This window comes from Pholcus phalangioides, unplaced genomic scaffold (genome assembly GCF_987345545.1).
Source record: "Pholcus phalangioides strain wild (caught in Gottingen) unplaced genomic scaffold, Ppha-v1.0 ptg000008l_1, whole genome shotgun sequence".
Lineage (NCBI taxonomy): Eukaryota > Metazoa > Arthropoda > Arachnida > Araneae > Pholcidae > Pholcus > Pholcus phalangioides.
The window spans coordinates 33,946,086-33,968,853 of record NW_028301601.1 but is presented as its reverse complement, the minus strand read 5'-3'; the positions used below and the strand labels follow the sequence as shown (position 1 = coordinate 33,968,853).

The 22,768-nt window shown below is 32.6% G+C and overlaps 1 protein-coding gene across 1 annotated transcript in view; it reads right to left on the bottom strand.

Annotated features, from left to right (window-relative positions):
* LOC149084199 (uncharacterized) overlaps positions 1 to 22,768 on the bottom strand; it is a 134,407-nt gene that overhangs the window by 5,652 nt on the left and 105,987 nt on the right. Inside the window, exons 2-3 of the mRNA XM_089234541.1 lie at positions 9,311 to 9,679; positions 7,341 to 7,652 (exon numbers count right to left, since the gene is read on the bottom strand). Coding sequence (XP_089090667.1) covers positions 7,341 to 7,652; positions 9,311 to 9,679 — 681 coding nt within the window. The remainder of the gene's footprint in view (positions 1 to 7,340; positions 7,653 to 9,310; positions 9,680 to 22,768) is intronic.

Genomic DNA, 22,768 nt, shown 5'->3' with positions numbered 1-22,768 from the left:
TTCCCCGGATATGAGTTAGAAGCTGTCTGTGATGCTCTGTGAGTTCGAGTTTGTGCGTTTGATGTTGAGCGAGCAACTCTACTAATTACGAGCAATTAACCAAAAGGCAATCATGTCTGCATGTTTGTATGTATTTTAACCCTCCCGATCTTATGTTACACAATAGCCTTTTCCTTTTGTGCTTCAAATGACCCCCACGGAACTGCTGTAATGAGTGACCAATTACTTCGGAAACGTTAATGAAGCAGCAAAACGCCGAATAGATATACGCAGCTGTTGTTAACGGAAATTGTTTGCCCAACCCATTTCATGCCGGTTGCTACTAGTGTTTCAACTTACACACCACGCACATGAAGCCAGACGCAAAAGTTTCTGCCTTGAGTAATTTGTAAATTAGGGAAAATTTGAGGTTAAGAGTTGGTAGTTCTTGAGGAAAATTTGTGGGGGAAAATCCAAGGGAACTTTTATCTTTCCTTATGGCTGATTAAAATTAGATTGGAATATTCTCAGCTTTGCTATTCAAGCTTGATAAGTTATAAATAATTGTCTCTTTCATTGCATCATGAATTTCAGTCTACGGCGGTATCCCATAAATACTCAAATAGTTTAAAAATTCATGAAAATCCAGGGAATTGGTATATTTGTTTGGTATATATATACTGTATTTGCGAAAAATCCATTCTCACGATAGGGTATTTTGTCAATAGAGGGCACTGTACAAAAGTAAGTCACTGGGAATATGCAAAAATGAGTGTCCTATAAACTGCAGGGCATACGATTACCAGCTCATTTCTGTTTTTTCCCTGTTACTGGCGCTTACATAAGGTTTTCATTTTGATGTTGGCATTGGTGGATAAAGCAATATTGGTGAAGCTGTGTGTGTGTTTCACCTCAACCACGAATCGCCAACTGAAGCTTTGAGAACGTTTGGGGCGCAGAGTGGATTGAAGAAAAATTGAGGACCAATCACTTCTACCGGACTTTCGTGCATCGCCCTCCATCCACAAAAGTTTGAATCAATTTTTTTTCGTACCGGAAAACGTTCATTTTTCTGAAAATAATTTTTCCATAAACAGCATTTGAATATGCCAATTAATTCCACTATTGTCAAGTTTAAAATTATTTACGAATTCATGGTATACCGTGTATAATACTAGCTCTAATATACTAATTACATTCATAATAATTTTTCATATCGGACTGTATGGATTATCAAAACACTTCTAACTTACTTATTTAGTTATATGCTGATGCTCTTTGAGCAAGCATAATACAGCAACAAAAATAATATAATATAAATGTTCGAATATCATTATTTCCATGATTTTGATTGTATTGGCGTTATTATGTTTCCTCTATCAAACACACCATTTAGATAGATTATTTAATTTCCTAATTTGTTCGAATTTTGTTCGTGTGATCTCAGTTTTTTTTTGAATAATTGAATAAGTTAATTCCTTTATTTTATTAATATTTTATTAAATTTTGTATTTTGTTTTAATCACTCCAGTATCTAACTTTTTTACATTCGATTCACTTTATTAACAATATATATATTTTTTATCATCTTGCAAGATTACTCAAACATTGAATTATTTTTTTAACGAAAATAACTTTAGTAGTAATTTTCATTCAGAATTTTATTCAATTATTTTATTAAATTTTTTTTCATCAAATAATTAATTATAAAAAAGTGTGATACCTTTTTTTTTTTCATTTTATTTCATAAGTGATGATTGAATATTATATTAACTATTGAATATTATTTTAACTAATGCGTATTTTACGCATTGCCTTCATTATATTTCAAACATTATTTCTATACCTATTTTTCTAAAATCAAATCGTATTAAGATTTGATTATATGTATAACTGACATGATTTACCATTGATGCTAGATTCAAACATTAAATAAATATTTAATGTTCTTCAATATTAAACTGCGTGAGATGTATATTAATATTTGTTATATGAAATTTTGTAAAATTATTTAAGCGGCATCCAATATCACTATTTTATACGCAGTATTTAACATCAACATTTTATAATTAAATTTGATAATTGATATTACTTCTTACGACTTTTCAAAGATTATTTTATGACATTTTAATATTATTTTATATATTTTTTTTATTTTACAAATCTAATTTATTTTTTATACAAATAATTTGGTTGGTCCTCTACACCACAATCTTCAATGCCGTAGTTAGGCATGGGTCCACCCGAGCACGGCCTGCGACCTCAAGAGAAAAGGGGCCCTCACAAATATGAGATCTGGTTGAAATTTTCGAGAAGTTGCCTGGTAGGGCCTCAAAAAATCACTTTACCCGGGGGCCCCATGATGCTCTTAAGACGGCTCTGACAATTTTCAAATTTTCTAAATTAATCATTTTTCAATTAATTATCTAAATTTTTTTTTTCTCTTTCTTGAACCACTTATTTAAACATTTTCTTTATTTAAATTGAGTTTTATACATTTTTTATCACTGATTTTCAAAAAGGAAAAGAGTTTTTCTTATTTTTTACTTATTTATACTTCAATATTATACTTGTGCCTGATACGATGATGCTTTTATCTATCAATCAATTACTAATCGATCTATTCTATTTTCCTCACATTTTCAGCTACTGAGAAATATAGCAGTAAGATTTTTAATTAATGTTACGTATATGTGGTAAGTATATGCTTAACGTTCGTTACGTTTATTCAAATTTGCATTTCAACAGCTAAAAATTTCCACATTAAACTGCATTTTATTTGGAGTAGAAAACATTTAAGCATGTTGAAATATCTGGTTATACTCAAAAGTTCAACTCTTGGAAACTCCTAGTTTATTTCTGCAGAATTTTAAGCTCATGAGGTGAAATATCCCCAGAAGAATAAAATTGCATACCTATTTAATAAACGAGCAGAGAAAAAAATAATGTTCACGTGTGTAAATATTATGAACGTTTTATACTACAAAAACGTGAAAAAAAAAACTATATTTCGAAGGAATTTTTCAAAAAGAAAAGCATGTAATGTTTTAGATCTAACAAAATATTTTTGTTTTTCAAAAATCTAAAATTTTTAAATAAGTGGATAAGAAATGAGTAAGCGTTTCCTAAATCCTAAACAATTTCCGGAGCACCTCATGATTTTGGGAAGAGCCTATTTGCATTTCATTATATTTCTCTGAAATTACTTGCTTTTCTAGTGAAAAAGAAATTACGTAAAATTTTCTGGTTTTGATTTTTTTTCTCTATGAAATAGAAAATTAAATCGGGGGAATTTTTCTTAGACAAAGGTAAATTTTTGTAAAGATTTTACACGCGATAGATTAATTTTTTTAAGTTCCGCTATACAAAAATGTATTTTTTAGGAGCTATGGTTTTTTTTAGCCGTAATATATAGACATAAGGTTTTTTGTGGAAAATAAAAATAAAGAGAAAATTATCTCGTTTTGTAGGAATAAAAATGGTTGAAATAAAAACAGAAATAAGGAAGAAAAACTGTGGTTAATATTTACCGGCAACAGGATGTTATTTAAGAAATATTTTCTATTAAATTAAAACTTCTTTAATTAGTTTTTTGTTTGAACGAGAGTTTACTTGAAATTTTTTTCTACTAGAGGACGATACTGGTCAAATATAGAGTCCATGGTTATAAAGTATAATTTAGGTATATTACTAAATGCTAATGACAACAGTGCTTTTATTTGAACAAAAAATAAAACTTTTCAATTAATTTTAATCCTTTTTTTACTAAATAAACTTTTTTTTAAATCGTTTATGTGAAATATTTGAATACATTAAACATTTTTTTATGTTTTGGTCCCCCAAAAAAGTATTATATGTAAATTTATATCATGTTGCCTTTTTGTTGCCTATGTTGACCTATGTTGCCCCAACAAAATTTTTTGTGAAGTTATATTTTATACTCTGTTAGTTCAACAAAGTTGCATAGGTTTTTTGGTATTTTTGATGAAAAAATTTGAACATTATATTTTATGCAATTTCTGATTTTTCTATAACCATATGCATTTTTTTTCGAATTTTGAAAATTTGTGTAAATGTTAACTTTTTTTATATATAACTAAAATCTTATTTTAACGTTGTTTTTCAACTTATTTATTCAATAAGGTTTTAAATCGCCTTCTAAAATTTTTACTCATTTTTTAATTTTATGAGTTATGGGAAGTATGTGATTTTTTTTAATTGATTCACATTCTCGAAATTTTCAAAATTAAAATTACATTTTTTTGTCTCTTTTATTCATATCATTTATATTTTATTTTCATAATTTGTATTCCTATAAACTCATCATTTTAGTCTAAATTACTATTTTCCAATTTACTATTTCGTATAACCGAAATTATTAGTTTTCAATTTAGTGATTTGTATAATTTAAATTATTTTTTAATTTAGTGCATCGTATAAGCTAAAATATTATTTTTCAATTTCATCATTCTTACTGATAATCAAATTAATTACTAAAAAATTAAATAAGTAACAAAAGAAGAAGTGGTAATGGAAATTTAATAAGCGTTAAAATTTGAACCATGTGTCAATACACGTTATGTATTTGATATATTTATACGATAAGATATTCTTAAATTTACGAATACTTCAATACACAGCTGTGAGTATTTCCAAGACTTAGAATAGAGATATTCTGTATTTTGGCTTGTGAATTAAATTTCGAGCTTTGAAGACAATTAACTTTGACTTATTAGACAATATTTTTTTCTATTGTTCTATTAATTAGAGGAAATTATGTACATTTTACAAATAGACTTGAAATATAGATTACATATATGAAATTAAAAATAATTACCACTTTTTCCGATTTATGATACCAAAATTAATTTCCTATTTTTCGATTTGTTATACAAAAATACTTAAAATAATACTGATACTGAAAATAATTGCATATTTTCTGATCACTAATACCAAAAAAGCAAAGCTTGTCTTTCGGAATGATGTTTTAAGTCTTTGTTAAGTCCGATGATAAAACATTACTGAATGTTTTTGTGTTATATAAAGGATAGTAATGAGCATGTGCCATGATACATAATGCATGAAACATGATATATCATACATAACTCATATCCATATTCCGATGATAACACATCATCAGCAGAAGTGCTGCCTCCCAAGTCGAAGATCTTGTTTTTGTTAGAGAATCCTTACGACAGCATCCCATCGCCGTCCATTTGGCGTCAACTAAGCCCTCGTTTGGCTTCCAGTGGAACTCGTAGCATTAGTATTATATAGATGGTTATCTTTACCTGGGTCATCAGAACCGGTCAGTGCTAACTAAGCTCAGCCATTAGATGGCTTAAGGTTAAACGGCTCAACGAAGACTTATAACCCTCTCTCTTACCTCTTCGAACTACGGAACACGCAAATACAATACAAGGCTTTTAGCGAACTCGGCTGATCATTATCAGGAAACAATTGGGCTTCCTCAACGTATCTTATGCTCTATGTTCTCGTAAGAGATATCACGTTGGCATTGTGTTTTATTTTTTGGCTGACGAAAGCTGTTTTTCTCCATTTATATAGTGTTACGTCTCAGAAAGACATACACGATTTCGAAAAAAAAACCAGAATATGATAGAAGTCTTTCAGATAAATGTCAGTACATGTTTATAGGATGTTTCACAAAATTCACCCAAAGGAATTAAAAATTATATGGTTCAATCCAAAATTGAAGTAAAACAAAAAGATATTTTCTTAGAACGTTGGCTGATATAATAGACAGACTCACAGAAATGATAATTAGGGAAATATAAAAATTAAAATATTTTCAAGTTTCCAAAAAAATAAGTCAATTGTTCAAATTTGCGTGTTATTCTATCCTGACGGAAGAAATCGAAAACGTGTTTATTCAATGAAAATTCAGATAACTGTGATTAAAAAAATTTTGCCACTTCTCGAAGTCGTTCTTATTATCACTTTTTTGGCTTCGTAATTTTAGACTTCTAATATTTGTAAAATTGAAAAATATCAATAACCGTTGTCTCAGCGAATTTTTATTCAATTCGAGAAAAAAGTATCAGCTCAAGTGGCGTATAAAAAAAAAAAATCCTCATGCAAAATATTCATGCACTAATAATGTTAATATCTGAGGAATGAAAGGGGATGCCATAAAAATTGGTACAGACGAGCGTTTGCAAACAAAAAAATGTAAACTATAAACGTAACTCGATGCGGTCAGCAGTGCGTATATAAGACATGTAATAGGGGAACTTTTAGATAGGTTTCTGTTGCAAAAATTGCAGGTCATCACGATTCAAGTGACATTGGATGTGACTTAGTAGTCAGTACCCGTGAAATGGGTCACAGCATTTCTGAAGTATAAGTGGAAAGCGGATTTTAGCGCACAGCAACAGCAAGAACGTACCTTGCATATGAAGAATCCGTAAAAACATCACATCTCCGGCAATAGATGCGGGCTGAAAAGACCACGAAGTAACGGGGCCATCAGCTGACAAGAAACTTTCACGAGATAGAAGTGCACGCGCGCGCGCTCGCGCACGCACGCACGCACGCACACACACACACACACACACAACCCTCCCTCAAATAACTACAGATTTCAATGATGGGGGCATCAACAAGTACCCGCGTTCCAACTGTACGCCCGTTCTTCCTTGATATGGGATTTCGGAGCCCTACTGGAGTACCTTTGATGGCTGATTCTCATGGTATTGGACATATGTAGTTGGTATGGTATGGTATGGAACTCCTTTTAAGACTATAGGGGACTCTGAATGGTGACCAGTACGTAAGCATCCTTTCCGATTAATTACCCACTCACCCGTGCATGTGAATGGTAAGTGATCGGAATCGCCTATTCATGTCCTGTATGCATTCCGACGGGTTTCGACAAATCCAACAAGACAATGCTACAACTACACGTCAGAAGTTCTGACTTCAGCATCCTTCGTACGCCTTCTAAATCCGCAGGACAAATATAATTACTTGGAATGTATTGCACAAAATAACATAGCACCGTCATGGACTGCCCTGAGAGAACCAGGGTGTGAATTGCCTTCAGGGTACATTCACACATTAGTAGACTCCATGTCAAGTATGCCACGTCGTGTTGCAGCATTTCTAAGGGATCGAGGGAGAGGGGGCACGTACACGATGGATTTTCGGCATTTCAGTGTAAAAGTATACTATTATTTATAAATTTTAAACGCTTTTTATTCGAAACAGTTGTACTGATAGGATATTGAATTTGTTTCATTTCCAAAATTTTTCACGTTGTTTGTTATCGGGCCATCAGTTTAGGTTAAGCTAATATATATGCCTTCTAAGGTTTTTTAAAAATTCGAAACACTACTCACCGGGGTAATATAAAATCTTTTTCTGGTTCTCGTAATCCGTTCCTGGTATCGAGAGTATACATTCGAATATAGTAGGTGCTTTTCTCCTTAGTTCTCTGTCCCTGATCTCTCTGGAGACTTGTATGTTGTAGGCTCCGCCTCGGTCTTGAGCAACAGTTTTTACACCGGATACTAGAGCTGGATCACTCTCTTCGCGGTCCAGCTGGAAGAGTGTTATCTTCGGCAAGGGGAATACGCCATCCGCCTCGCACGTGAAATTCACTGCGTCGTGCGTCGTCCTCGTGAAATTGAAGTCGAACGTCCTTGGAGGCGCTTTATAGAAAGAAAAAAGAAATGAATAAATATCCCAACATGCATATTATATTAAATGAAATTATATTTTTACAAAAAAATATATATATATTTTCCAATTTCCACATGCTTTTGATAATTTTCGTTTGAATTTCAATTTTCAATTTGTCAAATTTTAAGAATTTAAAATTGATTGGAATTTTAACGAACCTGTGCTCCTACTAATTAATTGGAAGTGGTGCATTGCTACATTAGATGCTACAATGGCCTGTGAGTACATTGGGTACCACATTGATCAGTATACTGGAACTACTCAGACTTATATAGCGCCCGTTCTACGTATTCCATTGAAAGTTGATATATACGCTATATGGACCATGGGAAAATGTAAATGCAATAAAGAAGTGTCTCCTGGTGGTTGAAAATTGAGCTATTTTTTGTATTCCATAAATCTTTTTCCCATTGTCTCATTAAGATTTCCTAAAAAAATTGGTTGTGTTCGGATAAACCGTTTTTGAGAAAAAAAAAACTACTCAGAGCACGGTAACTTTAATTATCTATTTCAGTTGCAAGAGAGGTATACCCGTAACTATCAGACCACTTAAAATATTTGAGAAATATTCTCAAGAAACATTTGCCATTAAGGGGGAAATATTATCGATTCTGCTATACTTTAGGGACTCCCCGCTGTATGCCTCTAGGGGCGCGACAGCAATATATATGATTGATTGATTGGTTGATACTTTAGGGACTTTAATTATAGTCACTTTGTACATAGTATATAACAAACAAACAAACAAAGCAAAATATTATTGTATAATATAAAATGTTCATCAGAGTGAACCATCTTAACACCTTGTTGGGAAGCAAATGGGTTTGATTGGTGTTGTTAACTTGTGGGGTGGAGGGTAGCAACAGTTTCATTGGGTTGAGTTCACTCGCTCCGGTGGATCTGATAAAAATATTCTAAATAAAAATATCGTGTGGGAGAATATATGCAATTAAGTATCTCCCGTGTCATCTCGCGTAGGCATTGAAATTACTAATTAATTGATAATTTCATCGATTAATTAATTCTCTGAAGCAAAGCAAACTATCTCTGTATGGAAATGTGAAGGACGGAAACTACATAGAAATAACAAAAAATACCTATTAATCATACCATATCCCTTTCAGACGCACCGATATATTTTTTTTAAATTTCTGCTACTCAAAACTGCATTAAAAACTAGAATATTAGTAAAATTTTTATTTTTTTTCAATTTTTTTCTAAATTTTGAATTTTTTTTTCAATTTTTTTCTAAATTTTGAATTTTTTTTTCAATTTTCAATTGGTTTTTTTTTTGTGCAGAAATATTTTTTTCACTCAAGATGATGCAAGGTATATGCATCTTCACATACAAATTTTTCTAAAACTTTCTCCTGGAAGCCATTTTACCAACCCTCCCCCCGAAAGTTCAACATAAATTTCTCTAAACACGCCCCTAAAGTTCATATTCCCCACATTTCTAATTCTAAATGCACGCTATTATTTAAGTTAGAGATTATTTTACTGAGATCGAAAGAAAAAAATATATATACAATGAGAAAAAGTAACTCATACATTTGTGGCACCAGGATCTGAAAGGGCTATATTAGTTGAAGAAATAATTTATTTTGAAATTTTTCCATCTACTCACCGTAAACCACCATGACCTGGTCCACTGCATCTTGATTAAGTAAAGAGACGACATGGCAGGAATACCTGCCGCTCAGGTCCGTCGTGGGCCTGAGAATGTTCAGAGCCCTATACCTAGTATGCCTGCTGGACGGCGAAACGGTATAGTCCATGTTTAAGCGGTCCTGTAATCTCGGAGACGCTGACCTAAGATTTAACTCTGGTATCCATTGATATATTGGCAGAGGGTCGTCATTAAGGAACCACTTTACTACGAGCCTTTTGTCAGCTTCTGAATAATTATATTCACAGTCCAGAACTACTGAGTCCTCTGTGCCATTTTGAACCCACCTTGGCATTGATAACCTAGTTATTTGTACAGCATTGCAACCTGGAAATGACCAAAATATATAATCAATATCACGACTATTAAATAAATATTGAAGCTAATGAAAACACATTCATGGCAAACATACTTTTGCAAAATAGTTTCAAATCCCAGTCCTGCCCAACATTTCTGTAATGTTGTTTACATAGCATATATACGATACTTGCTATGTAGCAAATTGATTTCGAATTCGTTACTCATGAGAACATTGCATGTATGTTTTCAGTTGAATTCATAGAAATTCATCAATAGTTTATATCGGAAGTTTTAAAGCCTTAGCCACAGCGGGCCACACTTGGTTTTCGTAGCTTTTGTGGTGGCTCGCTGATCATTTTCAGAAAACGGTTGAAAAAATTGAAAGACGATTAGTTCTAGAATTAATGGAGGAAATAATTTCAGAATAAATGGAAGAGATAATTTTGGAATTACTGAGAGAATTAATTCCAGACTTAAACTTCAGATGAAAACTGAGAAATGTTGATGAAAAAAATTTTTTGAACATCATAAATTTAAATTCTAATTTATTTATAAAAAATATATTAAATCCAAAAATGAAAAACACAATGATTGGATTACAAACGACTTGATCGAAATGATAAATATCAAAGAAAAACTGTATATAAAGCATAAAACCGCAAAAAACCCTTCAGCTAGTAGTAACGACTATAAAATTGTGTGTAATCAGTACGAGGCAATGCTTGCAGCACCCGGAATGCACTACCACACCACTCGGCGTAGTGTTGACTGTGAGTTCGTTTTCCTGCAGAGACAAAATAACACTTCTTTCCAAGTTCACCTTAGCATAATATAAGGAAAATATCAGTTTTCTTGATATCTTGGGCTGAGAAAAAAGCCATCGATCTTCGTCATTAGGCTAATTTAAAAAAAATATAATTAAGAAAATTAAAAACTGGCTATTTAAAAGAGAAATTCACTAACTTTGGATCTAATAACACAGAATAATGGAAATTTAGAAATAATAATAAAAATTTAAATTTACCAAATTATGATGATCCACATCCCGATCAGCTAACGCTTTAAATATCAATTTTATAGATCGGGTGAACATGATGATATAAACAATCAAGAGAGCAATTTCGCACATGTTGAAAAAATTCTAATATTAATTAATATTAACTCATTTGTTCCTCAAGAAATTGATTCCACAAAGCTTGGCTATTTAATTAAATCACTGAATAATAGAAAACCTGTGGAAAGTGGTGGTTTTACACACAGAATGCTCAAGATTATCATCTGTCACCAACCATCATTAAAAGTGATCTGATTAACTAATCTCTAAATATCGAAATTGATTGCACTGAACTAAAAAATTCTATTGTCACACCGATGTACATAAAAGTAACAAAGAGGATATAAAAAACTACAGACAAACCAATATTACCTGTTATGTCAAAATTAATAGAGAAATTTATTAACTAAAAACTTATTTTTTTATGTAAAAGGTATTATGTAAGAGCACTGAAATGGTTATGACTAAATTTATGGATTTTACATATCAAATCACACATATAAATAATCATAAAAAAAGGTAGCAGCTGTGTTTGTTGATATCAGCAAAGCATTTGATACAGTTAGTTTGGATATTTTTCAGAAAAATTAACAAAAAACTAAATATGAGGCCTTCCGCTTAACTGGTTTAGATCTTTTATTACAGATGGTAAGCAGTCGGTAAGAATTAATAACACAGTGAAAGTGATTTTAAAATCATAAATTCAGGTGCCTCCGAGATCGAGATCAGTTTTGGGAATAATACTTTTCTTAATTTATAGAGATGAAATACGCTGTGGTGGTCGAGTGGTTATAGTGCCGGACTCGTGATGCGAGGATCCGGGTTCGAACCCCACAGTGGTGGTCGGCTGAAGTTGGTTTTCTGTGGTTCCCAACTTCAAGGCGCAAATGCGAGCCGATCTCCCCGTTAAAAAGTCTCGCCACAGAGAGCAACAGTCCTACAACGGTAAATCATTCAACCATAACACTTCACTCATAGTTAGTAAAACTGGGGGCAGATGACAGCACTACACATAACAAGCATTACACAGAAACAAACTTTACGTCAGGTTGCACTACACGTACACGCACATTCCCGCATGTACCGATTCGTTGGGGGGGGGGGTTCCGCGGGGGGGGTGCATGTGTGGTGTAGCAGTAGTAGGTAGGGGCTCGGGGATCCATGATGTTCTTAAGTCATCCACCTCGTTGGGCAGTTTGCCTGTTGTGGCGTTGTATTTGTATTTGTATAATGTTAATATTTCAGGTCATTTGGTATCATTCACAGATGATACTGTCTTAATCGGTACTGCTGATACAACTGAAGATTTGATTAAAAAATTCAAAAAAAGGCATTTACACACCATAAATAAAAAGAATAAAGTCTTCGACTTCAGCTTAACGCAATTAAAACCAAATGGATGCCTTTTAATTTACTAAATTTAACTACAGAGACAACTGACATTAAATTTCATGAATGTAATTTCAATTTGGCCAGCGATGTTTGATTGTTATAAAAAAAACCCTCTGGTTTATATATATATAATATTAATAAAAAATAAATAATTTGTTTTTTTTTAATATATAACAAAAGTTTTTCCCGTAATAGTTATATTTTAATAACTCAAAACTACCTGTACATGCAGTAGGTTTAATTAAAGGATAGGTTTAATTTTGTGAATCGCCCAGAAGGTAAAGATATTTCATTAAATAACCATAAAAAAGATGTCATTAATTAATAAATATATTCCCATAAATAAAAGGTACTTTATTATCTTTATTTATGAGATTTAATGAACTGGTGAAATATATTAATATTTATTGTGCAAAAAGTTTTGAGTTCAATTATTAAATTTCAATTATTAAAGTCTGTCTGAATAACACGAATAACTAACTACATTCGGAAATATAACAGAAAACTCCAATTAAAATTTATCAAAAGAAATGAATAATTTTAAATGATATTGAAAAATAGTTTCTGTGTGATCAATAGGATCGTTCATTCAGTCGTCAATTTAGAAGCCGTCTCGTTACAGAGTAGTATGGGCATTCTGGTATCGAAAACTGAAGAATTATCAGCGTCCAATTCGGTATCGCTGAATTTATCTTCTTGAGATCTAACCATTCATAGAACTGTCATCACTGTATAAATTTAGGATAGAGCGAATAGTTTGTTCCCCACCATGCGATATACAGTAAACGCGCGTTCATTATAACGACGTTATATTGTAACAAGTGGTCTGCATTTTTTTCCCACGTTATTTTTTATCTAATATAACAAGTGACAAAGACCATTTATCCAGTGCAAATCCAAGAGAACTCGGCTCTGCCTTCTCTTTTTTTTTTACAAGGAAATGTATACAATCCATGTATTTCGTTTACCCAAATTGCGTTTGACTTTCACTCTAGATATTGAGAAATTTGGTACATAGGTGGTTTCGTACATTTAACTATTAAAAATGAATCATTATTATCTAACCTGCTTTATTTCCTGTACAACTGCTATTATAACAACAAATTGAAGCATTTTTTAAAATTAAATCCAAATACTCATTCTCCTAAGAAGATATATTTGTTCATACTTTCGATATTATGATCTCCCAATATAACGTCTGTTTTCTGTGGAACGAGAGTGGTTGTTGTAACAAACTTTAACTTTATCATATCAAGGTGAAACCACCTCATATTGGTAATCAGAATCGAGTCCTTGAGTCCTTTTGAACCGTTTGCTCAGAGCGAAAAATTTCAATTGTAAAATTTTGAATAGAGCGTTGGAATTCTAAAGTGAAAATCCGTTTCTCTGCGGATTGCACACCCTTGGTATTAAACTCTGAAGACGGATTCACATGAGTGAGACACGAAGTAATTCAAATAATATCTATTTGTAGACCCCAAAACGGTTCATTTACACACACCACACACATATATATCGGCAGGTTTTCTTTCAAGCAACATGAATTTCTCGTATTTTTCAAATGAAAGCATTGTATATTTTGAGCATGTTTCGGCATTGATGCTTCCGAGCATAACTCTTAACAATTGATTTTCACTTGTGAGTGAAGTGCTCATGAAGTTTCTATAACTTCTAGCAGAATGGCTGAAAGGTATACGTCTCCTATTTGTCGGTAAGCCAAGTTAAAAGCAGTTTTTGATCCTTTCATTTTGGAAGGTTATACCATGTGTGGAGGAGACATACAGCAGTGCATTCTTCAACAATAGTAGGAAAATAAGTTGGGAAACAATAAATGACACTTTTAAACTATTCAAATCCATGCAAATCGTATAAATATAGTGTGTTCCCTCAAGTGCAACGTCCCATGTATTTTTTTAAATACTCACAAAAAATTGCTTTTGCCATGTAATAGCGTTCAGCGTGCCTCATTTGCATAACCCTAGAATGATACCTATGTATCTAAGAGACGTAGTTTTGTATAGGTATTATTAAGCATAGATTTTTTCTAGGTACTAATATCTAGGGTATATATATATAACCCCTCAAAAGTTTTCTCCTCTAGATATTTCAATGCTTGCTAATTAAAAGGTAAACGTGCGACAGATTTTTGTTACGTCATTACGTCATGAAATGTTTTCGAAAATGAAACCATTTTATCTGGTGACCGATTAAAAGGATATACAGGGAAGAGATGAGAAGTTCTCTGAACGCATTTAAAAAATTGATTAATCAATCAATTGACATAAATAAATGTCTGTGTGTGTGAGAGAGAGAAGTTTGCACTAAAATACTTAATATGACCTAGAATTTTGTTTTTGATAAATTAAAAAAAAAATAAATTTCACTCACAGATGTGCTATAAAACAAAAACCCGACATATATAAAATGTAATACAAACACAGCATTATTAATGTTTACGGCAATTTGCGTTACATAAAACTGCCATATTGCGGCATAAGTACACTTTCACCAGTTTAGATGTAGCCTGAGCTAAAAAGGACGTTCATTATGAAATGCGATAGTTTGTGTAACGCAATTTGTCAAAAACATTAATGATGCACAGTTTGTGTTGTGTCAAGTGTTAAGTTTTGCTGCGCCACCTGTGAGTGAAATCTGAACTTTTTCTTGAATTACCAGAAAAAACTCGAAGCCATAGAGATCTCAGAGCAAACCTCACCTCTTTGTGTCAATTGGTTGATTTGTTATTGATGAACAGGCGAATTAACTTTTCAATCAATATTTTTTAGCTTTAACCCAGCAAGTGCGGGCAGAAAAACTATACACTGAATGGTAACGAGGAGCTTCGAATTTCAGAGCGTTTCAAATATCACCCTTGAAGTACACAATTTCAGTACTTTTTTCATACTCCAGGGACTGAATGTATCGAAAATTTCATAAATTGATGGGAGGAAAAGAGGATCAGGAACACATAAGAGAAAGAGGAAATGAAAAATTCTAGTTTTCAAGAGAAGCAAGAAGGCACAATATATATAATGTAAAAAAAGAAAAATACAGAGAAAAAAAAAACGGGTTCCCAGTCAATGGGTCTTCTTCCCACAGCAGCTCTTTTCATGCCATCCTGGTGAGTGATTCGCGTAACACGTGCTCTATTCTAGAATCACTAGGGGATTGTGTGCTACGCGGGAAAGCAACACACACACAAAAAAAAAGAGGAAGAGCAGAAAAATAGAGTACAGCACAGTGGAAATTTCTCCCCGACTTCTACTTTTCTGAATACTCTAGAGAAAGTTAGTCCGAGCCTCAGGAAAAGAACCTCATGGGAAATAAAGGACTGTTTCACAAGGCAGCCAATCATGGGTATACTTCGTGATGAAACTGGCGCCTCTAAAGACTCGGGCATGTATAGGAAACGTGCAGTGGCGTTACCACAATCCAACCGTGATCTTGAGTCTGGCGATGAAACAATCGGCTTCGTATTGGAATAGAACTTGCTCGTTTGATACTCTGACGATTTTTATAAACTCACTTTAAAGTATTTGACTACGTGCGCGACAGCACTTTTCTATAAAATAGTACAGGAGTGAACTTAACACTTTTGATAAAAAATGTCTCCAAACGGTGAAAACAATAACACATTTGACACTACCAATGTCATTCTGTATGAAAAATTCATTTTTATATGTCAAATTTGAAGCAAATTTCCTCTAATACTTCAAACAAGAATTCAATGAATTCTGTTGAATCATTTGAATTCACGTGAATTCAAATGATAATGTTGGTTTCGTTTGTTGATACGTATGAAGAAAGCTAACATTACAAGACTGATAATGGTGCTATGAATGCTTTTTATTATTCATTTAATTATAAATCTGATTTTCATTTTAAAATGTGTGTAGTGCAAGTATTATGTATAGGTAAAAAAATAATTGGTTTAATGAAGAGAAGAGAGGTTATAAGTTTTTCTATATTCATCAGACTTTCCAACTTTATTTGGGAATTATGCATGATTGACAAGGGTAAAAGTGATGAATATATAAATAGTGAATATTGAAGAGAGCAAACTTTCTTCCGTGTATCACTTTTACCCAGTAACATATACATTTTAACATGAAATGTATAGAACTATGTATGGAAATCGATCAAAATTTTTAACGGGTTAATCAAAAATGTTTAATTGATTGATAGACTGATTAATCGCATTTTAATCGAGCATTTTTAAACAAAATATTACTTCATAACAAGCTGATATGTTACTTTCTTTTAATTAATCAATGCTAAAAATATATATATTTCATTCATTTCATTCACCTATTCACTATATGTTAACACATATTGGAAATACTTTAGATTAAGAAATTAAGGCTGCATGCTTGAAGTAAACTAATGCTGAACATTTTTGTTCATACTTTACAATTTCTTCACTAGATCTTGTCGTTTTTTTAGGAAAATCAGTTATTTTAGGTTATATAGTCACTAATTTCGAAACTATTTTCGATCCTCATAATGTTACTTTTTACTCGTGGAAATCTCTCCCAAATGGCACCCTAATACAAAAACTGTTATTCGCATTGGAAACAACAAATTTTTGTCTTATCCCTTCTAAAACTTCCACCAAACCAGAAACAATTGCCAGTTTTCGTTGTATCGACCTATTTCGCACGTATCAAAAAAATTTTTCATTCGGATGTTGATTCAAATATTTTTGCATATGGTCACTTTTCTGAAATGTTAAATCTAGGAATACAATTCAAAGGCATCCAATCAAATTCGCCAAAAAATTCAAAACAAATATGAACTTTTGGTAAAAATTTTAAGCAAATTTTAACCCGTTTGATCAGTGGATTAACTTTACTAAAATTTTTAACTTCGATTAAGAGTTGATCGATTAATCGGACCAGACCAAATAGGAACCAATTGCGACTGAAGCCAAACGTCGAATAAACGAGGTTCCACTTAATACCCTACCTCGTCATTAGAAAAGAAAATGTTTAGTCCTATGGGTGTCCGTTATCGAGATTTTATTGTATTATATTATTGGCAATGATACCATAATATTTTTAGAAATCCTGTTTCAAACTCAAATTTCATAAATAGCATTCGTCATAAAACACGCTTAAAACTTTTATTCACGGATTACTTGAATGTAAAAACGTAACACTAAAGTGGACGTTATTTGGATTCTAAGCGTCATATAAACAAAACAAAGCCCGTTTGGGAAACACAAACTCACAGGGCTTTCATCAAAAAGAAAACGGAAATATTTTCTTCTAAAATGACGTTTTCAACGACGTCGGATACTTTAACACCTCATACATTTTGTTACAATGTATTCAAAATATGGAATCTGTTTTTTTATTGTATTTTCTTGTCCAATACAATAAAATTGACTTTAGAAAATTAATATTTTTGTTTTTTAAATGCAGTTAAACGTCATGACAACGATAAATCTCATTAGAATTTTTTTTCATGGAATAAATGGCTATATTCTAATGTTGAAATACTGCCTTTCGAAATAACGATAATCCCTCTACAGTGATATTGCTTTTTTTTTTTTTTGGTCCAGAGAGTGTCATTACAATGAGGTTTTACTGTATTATCATTCGAATTTAAATATTTCTACTTTTTTAATATTACAAATATCATTAGACTATAAATATTTAAATTTTTCCAATATTATTTAGAAATGTTTATATCTCTATATTATTATTGAAATTTAAACATTTCTACGTTTTTAATATTATCATTAAAACATTTCTACGTTTTTAATAACAGTATTAAAACATTTCTCCTCATTTATATATTATTATTAAAATATTTATACTTCTCGGTAGAATTTTAGTTTGAACTTGAATTTCTAGAAATTCCATTTACATCGTCAGCAAACAAGCAGATTGCAATAAATATTAATCGTGTATTGCATTTTATTTCAATTAAAGAAATTTATCCAAAAAGGTATAGAACCCATTATAATGCATCTCCGAATCAAATAATTAGAATAACATGGAAAAATACATTTCATGATTTTGAAATCGATCTTATTTAACTGGAATGAAAATGTAAATATGATCTTACGTACATTGTAGAAAAATTTAACATATAAATAAAAATTTAAACAACAAATTTATAAGAAAATGCATTTCGGAAAAAAATCACAAAATTACGATAAATTTTACCTTGATTCAAAAAATTACGATAATCTTACGTAACTTATGATAAATTGCTCAAAATGAATTCATATAAATAATCAATATTTTTGGGCATCTACCTTAGCCTTAATAACCTCTCGTAAAAGATATATTGCATGTTATAGAGAGAGAGTTTTTTTTGCTTCGAGCGAAGCAGTGGGTGATTTCGAAGTGTGAGAAGATGCACAGTCTTTTTGGAAGATGAAATCATCATCCAATAAATCTTCGGCCAATGGTATCCCACACACATATGAAGTATTCTAGAATTCCTCGATGTACATCAGAATTCGCTCTAAGGTCAAAATACAAAACCAACCTCCATCGCACACATAAAACTCCATAACATAACAGAAGTAGCAAATTTTACTGACCACTTCATACACTGCTCAGTGAATGACTGAATATCAGGCTTCATGGTTGAGGACCAAACAAGGATACCTTGATCACCGAAGGAGACACAAAACATCGATTTATCACTGAAATTATCCTATTGCAGCCCTGGACATCCCTTAACAGTCTTTGTTTGCACCATCATACTCTATTATTCATTTGTTTGCGAGTAAGGAGTGGTTTTCTTTTGAACACACGGGATTTATATGCACAATGACGATTTACGACCACTATTTGCGCGTTTTCTCTGAAAATTGCTATCATTTGAATGATCTCTTAAAAGTTTACTCACACTTGCTTTAGAGCACTTTGCTGTCTGGGGGATCAACTGCTGAGAGAGTGATTCCTTTGCGGAGAATCACTACCAGAGATTTTAGACCTGTTAAATCTCTCTTTTGACCCGTTTTCAACACACACAACTAAATGAAACTGGTTAGCAAGCCTTCCTTTATATGCCAAATGGATTCGCGAGACAATGGTTTATGCAAATTTTGGTAATGATGCTTTCTAGTCAGAAGTGCTTACATTATTTCAATATTTTGAACCGCCTCTTCTGATTATTCTAAATATTTGAATATCTTGAAAAATTTTTTAAAATATATGTTATTGCAATTCCAAACGCGCAATAAAATTTCACAGGTAGCTTCAATTTATTCTAAGCAACTCCTATTTTTTCCATTCACTTCCGTTCTTTAGTTTTCCGGTGACCCTCTGTGGAAAAAAAGAAATCGTCGAATTTTTTGTATTATTATAATTTTTTGAATCGGTGTTTCATAAAACAACATAAGAATTGATTAAAATATAGTATAATATACAGAATTCACGATGCTATTTATTCCTCACAATATATAGAAAAACATTTTTAGAATTCATATAAATACACTGCTGGCCACCGTAAATGCAACACCCTGAAGGAAGCATGCAAATAATATGAAACTTACAACATGCATTAGCGGAGTTGAGATATGCAAATGATTAGAATTTCAGCGCAGACGCACATCACGCGCGCCTGTGGCGCCACTTCAAAGCGCTATTTAAGGCTTGGAGATTTCGACGATTTGAAGTACGGCAATCGTGTTTTTCTTGTGGTTTTTTCAAAAAAACGATCATCTTTTGATCAAGTATCCGAGTTCGACAGAGGAAGGATAGTGGCCTACCGAGATTGTGGATTATCTTTCAGGGAAATCGGTAGTCGTGTTGGACGAAACCAAACAACTGTAATGCGGATATGTGATCGTTGGATGCAGGAGGGTACGACGGACCGACGTGTTCGATGGCATCCACCTCAGTGCACCACTTCACGTGATGACAGGCGTATTGTGCGTATGGCAGTGACGGATCGCTCAGCCATATCCCGAACCATAGCACAGCACATTCAGTCTGTACCGCATCATCCAGTGTCTGCGCGTACCATTCGACGCCGTTTACAGCAGAGTGGTCTGTCCGCAAGACGTCCATTGCTTCGTCTACCCTTGACGCAGAACCACAGACGTCTCCGCCGCCAATGTTGCGATGAAAGAAGGATGTGGACGGCACAATGGAATGAAATTGTCTTTACTGACGAGTCACGCTTCTGTCTGCAACACCACGATGGTCGGATTCGAGTCTGGAGACACCGTGGAGAGAGGATGCTGAACAGCTGCGTTATGCACCGCCACACTGGTCCTGCACCGGGTATTATGGTATGGGGCGGAATTGGATATCACTCTCGCACTCCTCTAGTACGCATTGCCGGTACTTTAAAAAGCCAGCGCTACATCTCCGAGGTGTTGGAGCCAGTTGTCCTTCCTTACCTTCAGGGCTTGCCCACAGCCATATTTCAACAAGATAATGCGCGACCACACGTGGCACGCATTGTCCAAAGGTTCTTCGTCAATCGCCAGATTGAATTGCTTCCCTGGCCAGCTCGCTCTCCGGATCTTTCGCCGATAGAAAACATGTGGTCCATGGTTGCTTAACGATTGACATAGATTACATCCCCAGCTGCCACACCAGATCAACTTTGGCAGCGCGTGGAAGCTGCTTGGTCTGCTGTACCCCAAGAACACATTCAAAGTCTCTTTGAATCAATGCCGAGGCGTGTGGCAGCGGTGATCTCCAACAATGGTGGCTACTCTGGCTACTGATTTTGGCAGGAACCACACTTCACAGAAGTCTATAAATTTAATCATTTGATGCTTGGTCAACATGTTATCTACAAAATAAATATTGTTGCGATATCTCTTGTCTTTCTTGGTGTTGCAATTTGGGTGACCAGCAGTGTATTTACGTATTTAGGTGCAGTGAATAATTTATATGAAGAACTATAATCTTCAATTGATTTTAGCAATTTTATTGCAATATCATTTTCCTATAAATAGTTATTGTTATAGTTCGTTGTTTTTTTTTTTAATTTATCACATATAGGATAATTCATCAATAAATTTCTCAATTTAAAATTATATATTAGAAACTATATATTTTTTAATCACACCAATACCTCTATTACACATCTTAACCCGAAATAGGAAATTCGCTTAGTCCGTTACACGAGATATGTAGAAGAAAAATATCGGTAAATATATAACATTGTGTGCATACTAAAGAAATTTCATCTTAAAAAAGGGGAGAAAAATCAACAAATGAGGTATTTATCGACATTTTAAGACGATTTCTGAATCGATATATTGATTTTTTTAACGTAAACTTGCGTGCGGCCATACTATATGTCAAAGTAAATTTCTTCTCAGTACAACTTGTTTCGACGTCGTAAACAGCCGCATTTTCGGTACTTTGCGTTTTATAGAAGTTTTTTATATTTTATTTATTTATTTTTTATCGAAGGTCGTATTGATTTTCTTTTAAAGCTTTTTTTTTTCCAGATGATGCATCTGGGTAGAGTCGGAGATGAAACAAAAAAAAAGCGTAGACAACGATTGCCTATGCATTTATTACTTTATCACGTGAGATAATCTGTAACTGTACGCTTCATCGAAAAATATATATCTATCGAATTTAAACGAATTCATGGTTGACCATAAAATTAATATAAACTATATTTCTATTATAATCCCTTATTTAAGAATTTTTAAAGTCAGATTAAGAGAGCTCGCTAATTTTACACTTAATGTATGAAATATAAACACGTAAGTTTTTTTAAATTTTGAAGAAATCAAATATTATTTTCTTTAGAATTTTAATGAAAATAATCCCGATTTAATTTGATAAACATATTTATTAATATATACACTTATTTGGATTTCAAATTGCCCATATATTGTTCACCCCTCATAAAAACTTTTTTTACAAAAATTGATGTAAATGAGTGCCGTCATCATCTTTTTAATTGGAACAATGCCTCAACACAGCAATTTAGTTAATTAGAGGGCATTTTTCAATTGGTATCTCAAATCTTAAAATATATTTTTCTTTAATTTTACGCTAGCTATTAAATAGATAAGGTTTTGTCCCTAAAAAAGCTCTGCTTTCTTGAAATTCTGAAACTGCAGAATTTCTTGACCATGTTCAAAGCCCGATTTACGGAAATATTTCATGATCATCATCCGTTATGAAACTATTTCCAAAATTTTGCTTATCATTCTTACGTTGCCAAGGAAATACCTTAATTAATGCATATTTAGCATTAATGAAAGTTCTTCAGCATAGCCGAATAGTTGTTTTCTTGAAATTTTGGTTACCCAAATTTGGAGAGATTTTACGAATCTATGAAGGCCTAAAATTTCAGCAGTTCACAAAAAATGAAACCTACACGAAAATAAGTCTTTATACATAAAGAATTATTGCACTTTTATAGCAGTATTTTGTACTGAAATGATATTAAAATACATACACACATTCTAGAATATCAACAAAATTGAGAATAATAATTGGCATAATGTTTTTTTTTATGTATTTGCTATGTATGTTCAAACATGCTCTGGACCACACATATATACAGTTAAATAATTCTTGTCTCAAATTTTATTTGCTCCAATTTATTTGGAAATAGTTGTAAAACTTTTATTTTAAATAATATTTAAAAAACATTCTAAGAGCTTTTTTTTTTCATTTTGAACTATTTTTTGATAATAAATAAGGAACAAGATAAGTTGAAAA